A 13,600-nucleotide genomic window follows, 5' to 3' on the forward strand; every position below is an offset into this window, starting at 1 on the left:
GAGGAACGCCTTGTTAAACACAGATGACTCATTCATAATTTGCACAGATGACGTTTCATCATCTGAGCGGATCCAAGCTTGCATTCAAGATAAAACACAATAATGCTTAAATGTATTATGCCTATCTATCATTGAGTAGATCTTTAATTAAAATAAATCAGAAATATGGATTCCACAGGAGCTCAAGATCAAAACTAATCTTTTTTGCTATCTTAAGGTACATGACAAGATCAATCCATCATATTTTATCTCAGCACGAAGCCTGGAAATGTGGGAAAATAACGATGTCTGGGTTTCTCCTGAGGTCACAAGATCCACCCACCTCAAACTCTAATTCAGTGACCAAGCCAAAATACTGTAAAACCCCCTCAACCATAAAGGGAGTTTTAAACCAGATTTCTTCCCGGTGAACACACAGATTGTACAGCTCGAGGACCTTGAGGAAATATTGAATTTGATATAAAAGTGTATTGGATTAAAATCCCTTATCCCTCCTTTAACAGCTCTGATTGTTGATAAGATGGGTTCATTAATAGGCTGTTCATTATTTCAGATGATTTTAACAGTCAAATTATACATCCTCACAGCAGTGACTCAATAGAGCTTTAATACAAGTCACAGTCAAGAAATTTGTAAATAATTTAGTTTTCTACCATGTGAGGTTTAAAAAGTGTTTATTCTTTGCTTGAAACATGTTTTTGCTTGATTACACCCAAGAGTTTTACCCCATTAAAATGCATATATGTCTTTTTTTCACGAATGCACTGATAGATAACAAAACTGGAACAATGCTTTCATTTAATGATACTAATGTATAGGCTATATATCATTTCACTCCCAAATGAAAGAGACATCACATTGTGGTGGAAAAACACATAGGCTGTGTTTTGTTCTCAGCTTGTTTATGAAATATAAAATTCCAGATGAGCGCATATTCCGACAACAGCTCCGGCGCATACAATGGCTGCATGGGACTTATCTTTGTACCAGGGGTGGAGGGAACTAAGCCCCTCGGGAGCGACGTCCCTCCCCTTGGCATTTCACCCAGTGTCCGCTGTGCGCGCCCGGCACAGCAGCACCACAGCAGAGGACGTCAGGATCGCATCCTATCTACAACTCAACGGAACGCGCAATGCTCTGCGAACTGAACGGGAGCCGAGCGGTCCTCCCCGAATCCGTGCGTCTCGGCGAGGAGGTATCCACACGCGCAGCAGGCACACAGGCGGGCTAAAGGAACTCCCCGGTGAAGTAAGAAGGTCATTTAAAGTGGAGAGAAGGGGCTCTCGCGTCGAGCTCGAGCATGGTCCGTGGCGAAGGAAGCATCACCCAGAGCCCGCTCTATCTGTAACTTGGGGGTTTTACTCGTAAAGGCGCTTTCATCTGGAGATCGCGGGATTTTCTCTGCTTAAACATGCCTGTGAGAAGAGGTCACGTTGCGCCACAAAACACATTCCTTGGATTAATTATCCGGAAATTCGAGGGGCAGAGTAAGTATGTTGTTTGTGTATAATTGTTGTTGCTGGATAAGAGAATACTACTACTGAGTACAGTTTTTATCACTGAGCCAAAAAAATGTGAATTAATTCAAGAGCATGCTGAAATGAAACAGTTCCTTTCATAAGAATTCAAACAAAACAGAAGCTCAGTTGTTGAGGTTTTAATATGAAGTTATGTGAATAGGCTGATTATCTTAGAGGTGACAATGAACTCATTCATCTTCTTGAACTGATTTGATTTATTCATTGGCTAACCCTAACCCTAGGGTCAGATAGGTCAGATGGCTGTACACACACACACTGCATATACTGTCTTCCTTTACGTGCAGATCGGAAATTTCTGATAGCCAATGCCAGGGTGGAGAACTGTGCAATCATATACTGCAACGATGGCTTCTGCGAGATGACGGGCTTCTCCAGATCGGACATCATGCAGAAGCCGTGCACCTGTGACTTCCTGCACGGTGACCTGACGGACAAAGAGGCCATCAGCCTGGTGTCCCAGGCTGTGCTGGGGTCCGAGGAGCGCAAGGTGGAGATCACCTACTACCGCAAGGATGGTAAGTCAGCCAACCTGGCTCAGCAGTGTGGCTGTCACAGCGTGCACCAGGAGCCAACAGGGTTCTTTTGTTACATTTTGTTTCCAAAGAGAGCGCACACTGCTCTCCTCACTGTGTTCAGCTCACAATGTGGCCTGTCAGTCTGATACTAACCAGCCAGAGTCAATTACTGTATAAGATGCACAGCACACATTACTCCGAGAGTAATCCAGACAGGGCAGCCAGCTTTGAAATAGCTTATTTTATAGTAAATCTCCACATTCAAACAATAATTCATTACAAACTGGACGATCTACGATGTTCTAAATGCGGGGCCATAAAGGGAGCCACAGTTTACACAGAGGCCAATTAAATGTCTAAATATAATTATTTCATTGCATCATTGAATAAATCATGAACGTCAAAAAAGTGTAATTTTCATAGTTAGTATTGTTAGCAAGTGACTATTTTTGATAGAACTCTGGCCAATCAAATTTCAACTGGGGCCAGTGCCCCCCCTAGCCCCGCCTCTGGATCCGCACCTGCTTGAATGTTTCTTATTCCTGCTTCATATTCAGTGATAGGCAACTTTGGGAAAATGCTAATGTGTGCAGTACAGATGAGATCTCACTGTGTGTCAAATACAAGAATAAATTGCTCCGTATGAGAACACTGTGAGTCACTGAGGTAGACGTGAAGGACACATCTTTCTGGTGCCTGCCTTGAGCAGCATCATGTGCCTGGATGACAATAGGAAGAAAAAAAAAATTGGGCTGCCAAATATGATGGTGTGCAATTCCTCATAGTTTTGGATTCAACAGAGAGCTGGCAACAGAAATAGGATGAAGCAGAAGCTGCTAGGTCAGGCGATAACAGGATGATGGACAGTGTGAGAGACAGTGGAGCTCACCTGCTGCCTTTGTACAGTTAATGCTTCCTGACTTTACTGTCAATACAACTGCGTCACACATTTCAGAGAAAACTGTGTATTTGAAGATCCATGGTGCATTTAGCCATGTGGCATAGGTGTCCAGAAGCTTTAGATTAGGCAGTGGATCAATGCACTAATCTGGAAAATTGCAGTTCATGTGATAGGGTCAGGCTTTGCCAGCTTTGAATAAAAAAAAAAAAAATAAAAAAAAAGAAAACGCTCTTCCTTTTAATGCTGGACTGGTGTTTGTCATGCATTTTTTTTGGCCAATCCTCGTCCTGGTATGAATGGTGTTCTGCGCAGACAGAAATCCTGAGTCAGAGAGAATTAATACGATGTTACCGCTCAGTGGTTTAAATCCCTGGATTTGACCACCTCCTGCCATGCTCTCACATGAGCTTTTATGGTCAGCATGACATAGCTCTACAGAGTCAATCCGAAGGCGAACTCTTCCTGTAGAGCAGGACATCAAGTACATGCTTTAACCCTTTTAGTTTGTACCAGTTTTGCACCAAGTGAACCCAGCATATATATGTGTGTATTATTGCTTCACACTCATATTCTGATGACTACTGAAGCATGTGCAGACAGCAGGACTGTATGTAAAGAGTCCAAGCCTGTGAAATAGTAGGCATAATATTTTATTTAATCATAAGGAGCCAGGGTTTTAATTTTTAATTGTGAGTTTGATTAGTTTCTAGGCCATGGATACATGTTTAATCTACTATCAGCAGCCATCAGCTTGCCCTTTTTTCCCTTTTTTTCTTATTTGCTCGTCATGAAGAAACCAAGAGCCAGCTGCTACACTGCTAAAATAGATTTTGTCAGAAACTTGCAAGACAATTACACAAAACACTCTAGGGTCTGTTTGTGAGAGCACGAATAGCTTAGTTTTTTTTACAGCAACTTAATTTATTTCCCCATCCTCCTCCCTTCTTGCACACAGCTGCCGCGCTCCCTCTGAACGTCATGTGCCTGTAATGTCCAAAAGCGCGTCGGATGAAAAGTACAGAAACCTTCCAACATAATCTTTGCTCCCCGTCTCGTTCACAATCCTCCGCGGTCTGCATCATGGCTTCAAGACGCAACTCTTGATTCTCCTCAGAGGAATTTATAGTGAGCGCGTGTGCTCATGAATAAAGATGTCAGCGTTGACAGTGCAGAGACTGGGAATGAGCGGCTTACAGGGTAAATGCATTAAACTGGGAGGCAGCACAGAATCCACATTGCTCCCACTGCTATGGAGGAATGAAAGATTCATGGCATCCTTGAGAGTGATGGCCCCATCGATTCAAGTCACTTGACAAATTGAAGTTGATGGGCGGAAAGTGGATGGATTTCCATGTCCTCCTCTCCTAACTGTATTTCAAGTTATCCCTCCTCATGTATATTGCTTAATCCTTTGTATTTAAGCCCTCCATTTAACATGGACCTACTGTATGTCAGAAACCACACAAGCATGTTGGAAAAGGAAACAAAGTGAAGCAGCCGCAGCTTCTCTGTTGGTTACACACCAGATGCAGCCGCTCTATATGTTTGTCGAATTATGTGTACATTGTGTGAAGGAATGATGTTGGGTCATTTTTGTTTATCCCGTCCCCGGAATACCAACAGTGGGAAATCCTCAAAAGTAAGGTTAGGGTTTGAGGAGGCTGGGTGACATCAGGAGAAACAAAGCTTTCACTCTTTTCACTGAAAAGGCAAAAAGTTAAGCTGCTTATGTGTATGCCTGGATATTAAAAGGAGTGGAACAATGGGGACTGCGGGAGCGCTGCAGCGGCTCAAGGGCATGCTCTTTTAGTTTCTGTGCTTCCCTCGTAGGTGATCGACGGGGATGGGTTTTCACGTCCGCATTCTCCGACGATGATGCATAATCAATGAGATAAATGCTTTCCCTTGATGGCTTTGTAAAAGCGATCCTATTCCCCGGGGTGTAATAATACTTTGTACCTGAATGAGTGTTAACAATAGGAAGCTGACACCGTGCAGCGGGGAGAAGTTAAATGGATAATGGCTACATAACAGCGGCAGCTTAGCTAACCGAACGGAATGATCTGGGCCATGTGGTACGCGGGGGTGCAGGGTTTCATAGGTGACTCCCCACCGAGGGGACTGCAGGGGCGAGTACCCCTGCTGAGGCTTTGGTGGCGGGGGGGGACAGAGTACCTTAAGTGCACAGGTGCTGCAGGTCGTTTGGATGACTTGCATCCATGAGCACATCCATTTTTCATCAGCGTCAGCCCCCTTCGGTGTCTCGTTGTATGAAGTGAAGCACATTGAGAGCTTTGCTGATCAGGTTTCATGGACTATGGAAAGCATGGTTAACATACTGTACCTGGAGCTCATTCCAAGGAGAAGAAATTAATATTTTACTCTTTATTATTGCAACATTTTCATATGTATTTATATATATGGGTACATTTTGACAATCGCTTCCAATAAAAAGAATATGGAACTGTTTTACTGATACTGTTGAGGAGCAGATGGAGCTTCAAACACAGGAAACAATACAGGTCTCACTTTACATTGGATAGTAATGTTTTTCCATGGGCTATTTTCATCTGATGGGATGTTTCTACCGGAGGTGTTAATCTTATATTCCTCCCCGTACCATCTGTGTTTTTCTCCCTGGATTCATAACTCTATGCAATCTTAAACTTTTATCAACCATTGGATCACGTTGCCAACATTTCTGCCTAATTAAAAGGGAATTAAAAAGACCACGCAGCAAAATATGATGAACATTATTAATTGATAAATGTAAACACAAATGAAAATGTAGTTTGAGCCAGAGCTGCTAGCGCTCCCTGATGGCTCCGGAGACATTGATTGAAAATGAAATTAGGCCAGGCTGCGTGGCTCCGAGCCGTCTTTACTGAGGCGAGATACCGCCACGAGGCCCAAGGACTCAAAACAAAGGGCTAGCTTGCATGGCCTCTCCCTACATGCCCCGGTCCTGATTGGCTATGCCCCAGTTACGTTGTGTATTGGCTTAAGCAGAATAGCCTTAAAAGAGAAACATGTCAGATTACATTATACAAGACCTACTACCAGGCAGTGGTCTGCGGCTGTGCTGTTTAAAAGCTGCAGTTGTGGATAGTACATTTGTTGGAAAATAAAAAAACAAAAAAATCACCGCTTAAAAAATAATTCTCATGTTTCCTCCTGAAGCAGCTTATGCAGATTAATAAGAAGCCTCGATACATTCAAATCAAAGAGTGAGGTTCAAGTAAGAAAAAAGCCACTCTCTTTGAAATGAGATTAAAAGACGTATAGTGGTATCAAAAATATAAACACAACTATGTATTTGTGTATCTTAAAGAAGTCTCACGTTTCACCACAGCTCTGTCCGGCTCACCTGCCGTCATTGTAACAGCGTCCAAAGGGTCGCTTGATTAAGCACAAATGTTTTAATAATGGATGAACAAAATGGAATCTACAGTAATGATATTTCCAACATGAAAAGGGAGCCAGTCTTAATACACCGTCCATTCATTCAAGCAGGTGTAAATAACATTTCTTAGCTCACAGGGAAACACTCTGCGTAAAGGTCAGGGAGGGAATGAACAGCCGCTCTTTCAACACACCACTTGACTGTCAGCGATGTTAACCGTGTCCGGCAGCTACGGACGCGGTGTTATTATGTTGTGCAGAGTTGAGTGTCGGAGGAGACTGGGAAGGCTGGGAGCTTGTTACGTGCTTCAGCCGTGAGGAGAGGGTTAAAAGAGCCGCGGATAGAACAATACACTTGTTACTTTGAAGAGAAAAAGACACATTCACCTATTTGAAATTGCATAATGCTACATACACAAAGCACATCTGGACGTTAGGTGTTGGATAATGAGCTGATAGTTTTATATATGATATATTTTTTTACAAAAGCTCAATGAGGCCTGTCCTGGTACAGGTTTTTAATGGACGATATTTTATTCCTAGAATATAATATAATTAATATTGATGATAAATGATAATATTGTCATTTTAAGACCTTTTTGTGCCCCACAGTCTCAGCATCCAGAGTTCAATCCATGTATGTAGAAAGTCTGTTTCAGTCTTCCACACAAGCAAAACACAATTCAGTTCAATCCAGTTAGATCGAGGTTAAAACAAAGAAAACAAAAGTAGTCCGCTCCGGGTTATACCAACAACTAAGGAACATAAAGAGAAAGAGAAGCTCTGACTCTCCTCTCTGACTGCTTCTCAGTAGTACTGTAGTGGTAGTAGTAGTAGTAGTAGTAGTAGAAGTACTGCTGCCTACTAGTCTCTTCCGTAGACTGGTTAAGAACACGTGGGGCTGTGGTCGGGGGTTGTTATTAGATTATTGACTGATTGTGGGTGTGGCTTTGGAAAACATGAATGAATGAACTCTCTAATAGGTGATTTGATCCAACACTGGTCGCTACAGTGAACAAACGGGCATTATCGAGGTCACCAAAAAATGATGGTGGTCATGTCCATACATTGCACGATACCGTAATTACCGTAATTGCATTTTTGTTACTTCTTTGCCCGTGTTTCTTTTATAGTTGATTTGTAAAGTGTTTCTTTATGCTGAATATGTTTTACATGCAAGACTCAAATAATCATACATACATATAAGGATATTAGCACAAACTTTTGGAAAATGAATAATGAGGTAGTGGTGATTTTTCTGTGATATAACAAACACATTGAAGTATACTGAAGTCTTTAATTAAGGTGAGGAGCAAATTAACAATAACTACAGGAGTAAGGAAAAGAACAGAGTAAGGAAGAAGGAGTAAGGACGAAGTGAAGATAGGAAGCCAAATGAAAAGAGTAGCAGGAATGCAAACACTTCCTTTTTGACGGAATACCACAAAATAAAAGGAATTGGCTTAAAATACACTGTCAGATAAAACAGATGAGAAATGAAACAGGCAGTGTTGATAAAAGTGTAAGTGTATTCCCTGATGATGTTTTAGATTATCTATACTATTACTGTATAATATAACTATACTGTTTTCATTTAGTATCAAACTTATACCACTGAAATATCTGAATGTATGTTTTTTTTACTGTTACATATAATATACTATCAAATAATATTTATGTGCACCAAATGTAGTACATAGTACAAGTGCTTGTAAATAGATCAAATTCCAAGAATATGCTTCGGTTCAAATGAAACAGAACATAGCTTCTTATAAAAGGCACTGACAATGTTCTTATTGTGACACTTTAGCTGGGAAGTTATCCAAGCGTCACATATTTTTTCGAAAATGGGATCTGCTCGTGAGTGCAGTGTTTGGTCACAACAGGGTTTGTTTTTCTTTTTGTAGTAGCTATGTTAGGTAATGGTATTTAAGTTCACATAATTTGCCCAACCGAAATGACGTCAGCAAACTATTTGGACAGAAAAAGAGAAGAATAACACAGTTGTTCCAAATCAATAGCCAGTTCTTCTCCAGTAGCTCTGCTGATCCCATGGTTCACCGCCACTGCCTTTAGGTAGAGAACAAAGAAGCTCTCACTGTTTTATTCATAACACGTTCCCCTTGTTTAGCAGGGTAAGAGCACTGTGGGCAAGGACGTGAGATTCCGAAATCATAACGTGATTAGAACGGCGTCAAGTTCAGAACGGAACACTCTCTGCTGATTTGTAGCATTTTTTGCCGTGAAGCGTTTCTTTCATCCATGTTGGTAGAGGTGACTTTGAGCAGGAGACCAGCTGAGAAGAGACCTCCATGACTTAGCCCTCAAGCATGACCATTGTCTTCCCATCTGGTAAGGTAACTCCAGCCCAGAAATATTTCTGCTGAATTTACCTTCTTGGCTGCACACAGGGCACGGCTCTGTGCACACGATGTCTGTTACTATTAACAAATACAATGTTCACCATGTCGCTCCTGATTTAGATATTTCACCGAAGCATTTTGCATATTCTTTGTAAATTCACAAACAGAAGTGTCAGCCGCCAGGTTCCATCACATTTGTGTTAGGTGGCTGTAAACCACAGGATGTTGTCTTCAGTGTTCTGTGAAGAGCAATATACTGTACATGAAAGACTGCAAACTAAAGTGAGGAAAGCATCTTAACAAATTTTAATCAAGTGCTCACTGCTGCGTTCAGACCACTAGAGCAATTAATATTTAATGCTTGGATTATTGCTTTATTCCTAAAACTTTAGAAAACACCTGACATGGTTGAGCAATGGAGTAAAGAGGACGTCTGCAGCCATTGTGCACATAAGGAAGGAGCCACGTCAATAACTACATATAACTTACACTACTCTACTCTGCTCCGTGTGAGGGCTAAAGCCACATGACAGGGAAGTGTCATGGTGTGTTGCTTATAGGTTTCCAATACACTCACTTAGGGGACCTGGGGCTATGGATTATACTGACCACGAGGGTTCGCAGCTTCAACTTCGACCGGGGAACTCGGTCTCTGCTTCGGTTCTTATCATCCACCATTGTCTGTATTAATAAGTAAATAAGCCACGTTTTAAAAATATATTACAAACACTATTTGTCCATGTTGGTCCTGTACACCCAGTTGGATTCAAACATTTGTTTTGCATTATTTGTGTCTTCTTCCTCTTAGAATATTCCCCATAACCAATAATCATGACCGTTATCTTGGAAGGACGAAGATTGAATCTTCATCACAAAGCACTTTAATTTCTAAAGGATTTACCAGACAACTAAAAGTCGACACTTAACATTTCCCTCGCTGAGTTTTCTCTTCACTCTGAAAAATGAGCACACTGTTAAATAAAACGGGAAAGTGCTTTTTAGGAAAAAGGGGATTTTTCTGGGCAAGAACTCGCAGTTCCCCTGCTCTCTAAGCACCAATCTCCTGCTTTACAACATAACATCACCAGGCTCCCATGACACCAGACAAGATGGTAGTGTGGTACTATCCTCCACATATAGCATCTAATCCAATGATACTGTTAAATTACTGATTTTTTCCCCTATATTCTCAAATAGCGACTTACACTTTTTCCACTTTCTCCATTGTATTAAAATCCCATTAGGATATTGTTGGCGGTGACAATGCGGGAACAACTTCTGGTAGATCTGATGCCGAAATCCTTCCACCAGAACTCTGGCATGTTGAGGCAGAGCAAGCTTGTTATATTTAGTCAGACAGCAAGTCTACGGCTAATGAATGCTGCTGGCAGGGTGTCTGTGAGCCCTGAGGAGATTACAGTGAACACTGGTAATATGTGTCCTCTGTGAGTACGAGCAACACAACAAGCCCGACAGTGAGACGGGCGGACCTACACAGGGTGACAGAGACACCGCTTCGGTGTGAGACACTCGGATTTTAAAGGCCAGCGCCAGGTGACAAATACCATCCTCTCGGGAATCAGTTACACTTTTTAAATACATACAGCGATGTGGTTTTTGGATTATGTGCTGGAAACGGTCAGTCAGCTGTGCAGTATTGAGTCCAGTGAGAGGAGTTGTTTTTAAAATCATTATTATTTGGCAGCTTACCCGCAGGCATCAAGATATTTTGCAAACACAGCTATTACCAGCACAGCTTATAAATGGTGAGATCCGGGGCTCGAGAGTAACTTTAGTTTATGTGTTCGTTTCTGCTCCGCTGCTTCACACGCCGATCAGGTGATTTTTCCTGTGAGCACATCACAGTCTGCTAAATTGGCAGAATTTTGTCCTGCGCTCTTTGATCTTTTCTATTAAACCTCGCCGTCCACACTACCCACTGTGGCCCTTGCATCCTATTCATCCGACTTGAAGAAGCTTAGTCCTTTTCATGCCACACACGGCGCTTTAAAATACACATAAACATTGCTTGCGTATGCGTATAAATATGCATGTAACACACACAACCACATACGCACACGGGTAAACTTAGTTTAACCCCAGGGCTTAGTTATATTTTCTCAACTACTTCATTTTTTCTGACACGCAGGCATTGACCTTTAAATCAGATCAACTTCTCCATTTTTTCCCCGACGTTCATGTGAAACCCTGAGGTGTCGGCCATTTTTAGATCCATTCTAAACTACAATAATTGTGATTAAGAAAATACTTCTTGATACATTTCCATAATGTTTCTTCTATCATTTTATTTTGAAAACAGTTAAGACATCCAGTGGCATGCCAGCCCTTTTAGAGATGCCCAGGAAGGATGTGTGATTCAGCTCTTTGACACGGACACTCTGTCTCTGTTTCAGGTACTGACTTCCAGTGTAACACTCACATAATCCCAGTGAAGAACGAGGAGGGCCTGGTGATGATGTTCATCCTAAACTTTGACTACGTGCTGGATGAAGGAAGTGACAGCTCCACGGAGAAGATAAGCCCCGCCTCCCCAACGAAGTCAGACCAAAGTGAGTATTCAATGAACCATTGTCTCTTACTAATAATAACTGGATTTGCTTTTGGCTGTGGGAAAAGCGGCTTTTACTCAAAGCAAATTCACAACATGTTGCTGTGCCAAACATCACGCCTGCCATCGTGTCTGTGGTGTCTTCTTCTGGTCGTTTTTTTCCAAATTAAATGTGTGCGTGCTTTGTGAGATGTCAACACTCCTGAAACGGCTCACTCCGTTATAGGGCAGTTATGTAAATAGGGACTGTAACTGAGATAATTCATTAAAATAGCCCTCTACATCTGTTAAACACTAATTAGAGCAGTAGAGCGTTTGATTCGGTGCCCTGTCATGCTCGGTGAAACTTCCTAACAAGTTGCCCGTTTTCATTATTCTCAACAGCAGGGCACAACAATGGAGTTTTACACATACAGCAGTAAAATAGTTGTGTGCCTGCGGGGGGGGGGGGGAATTACATAACCTTATCTTGCTGAAAATGTAGAACTCCTTATCTCTTTAATGTCTTTTAGTAGAGCAGCATATACTGTGCTCCTCGTTTGTATTTGGATGTGTGTCAGGAGGTGTAAATGTCAGCGAGACTTTCCTGCTCCTCCCTGATTGGAGGCACTCAGCATCTCGTCCCTGACTGGAGCTCAGCTATCCACTTCACTCAGCATGAATTCCTCCGAGGCACTGACATTCGGCTTGTGCAGTGCTGTGTGTATTTAAGCGCGTGTGTGCATCAAAATGCATTGACGTGTGTATACTTCTATGTGCGCGCGTATGTGTGCGTGTAAGTGTGGATCCGAGTGCCCGTGTCCGTTGCTAACATTGCTAATCAGAGTTGATTGCTTGTGACCGGGCTTCAGTGAGGGGTCGTGCGGTAAGATGGGTAGATAAACATATGATGTGACTTCTGATAAGAGAATGTCTTGACTACATGCACACATCACACTTTAAGCATGACCTTACCGTTGTCTTTGTCTCTGAGCAGCCCTTAGATAACAGCAGGGCAGGAATTCCCTGCTGTTCTTGGTTTTACTCAGGATCAGAGACTGATGCTAAAAATCTTACATTTAACCTGCATGCTATCAAAGTAGTCTATCCATAGATATTGTCAATCATATTGACCATTTTCAATGCCATATATTCACTATATCAGTGAATGGTATAGTATGTGTATGGACAACACATTAACAGCATTTAAACCATAACGAGATTCACATTTTTGGCACTAGCACCCAATGCAATTAGCACCCTGTGCAATTCCTCCCAGGTTATCACGCTGTAAAAAGTAGAACGACAGAACAGACCATTAGCACAGGAACCCCTTTGATTCTTAGTATGTCACCTGAAATGATGAGGGAGCATATTTCCACATGATCTGGTCCCATATTTTAGTGTAGCTGTGTCTGAAAAGTGATTTTTGGACATCGGAGGACTAATTGTGATCCGGGGATGACAGCAGGCTGCAAGCCGGAAGGCATTAACCATCTCAACACTGAACCGGCTAGAGATTAATCCCACTTTCCCCAAGCTGCCGTCAAGAACACTCCACTCAGCAAATATATTTTTATGCAGTGACAACCCCTTAAAGTGTTAATGGTACGTTCATCTATAGCAAGAAAGCTGGATTCCGAAAGAGTAAGTAAGAAATTTGACACTGATCAATGTTTTTTTTACAACTCGTTCCTCAACATTGAAACTCCTCCCCCTTTCCTTACATTCCTGTTTAATATATCTAAATACATGCACAACAATATGCATTCACGCTGAAAGGCCAAATGTGAGAGAGGTAACTTTAACTGCAGCTTTGTACCAACGGAGTTTATAAACAACCATGAGAACAGAAAAGCTAGATCAACAATATGTGGAATCCAAGGTCGACAACAACACCACATGTGAACAACTCAGCCCCAACTCTGACGAGCACAGTTTCCCACATTATTTAAATAGGGATTGCACCCACCTGAACACCCATAGGCAGGTGTGTTAACACATTCCTATCTTGACACAGGGGAAAAGCAACTGCACATTTGACCAACAAAAAAAAACTGGTTTGAAGTCACATGGTGCAGTATTTCACTGGTATTGTATCAAGATAATAATGTGTACATACACAGTTTAGGCAGAAGGGCAATGTGTGTTCAATCTGCTGGTTACACAGCGTTTCCAGTTTCCATTTGCAAGGGCACATCACTTTTAACGGTAATGGGAGATGGCACTCTGATTGATTTATTGCATGTTGTGCCCAGAATACACCCATCACTTATTAAGTACAAGCCTTCTGAACCATGCGCCTGCCGTCGCAACCTTGTCAGTGCCCT

General features: G+C 42.0%; 1 protein-coding gene across 1 annotated transcript in view; it reads left to right on the forward strand.

The window, feature by feature from the left end:
* The first annotated feature begins 1,411 nt into the window (after nt 1-1,411).
* The window catches only part of LOC128455473 (potassium voltage-gated channel subfamily H member 7), a 34,461-nt gene continuing 22,272 nt past the window's right edge, over nt 1,412-13,600 (forward strand). The window contains exons 1-3 of the mRNA XM_053439143.1: nt 1,412-1,487; nt 1,826-2,056; nt 11,137-11,292. Of these exons, the coding sequence (XP_053295118.1) occupies nt 1,412-1,487; nt 1,826-2,056; nt 11,137-11,292 (463 nt within the window). The remainder of the gene's footprint in view (nt 1,488-1,825; nt 2,057-11,136; nt 11,293-13,600) is intronic.

This window comes from Pleuronectes platessa, chromosome 14, assembly GCF_947347685.1.
Source record: "Pleuronectes platessa chromosome 14, fPlePla1.1, whole genome shotgun sequence".
Classification (NCBI taxonomy): domain Eukaryota; kingdom Metazoa; phylum Chordata; class Actinopteri; order Pleuronectiformes; family Pleuronectidae; genus Pleuronectes; species Pleuronectes platessa.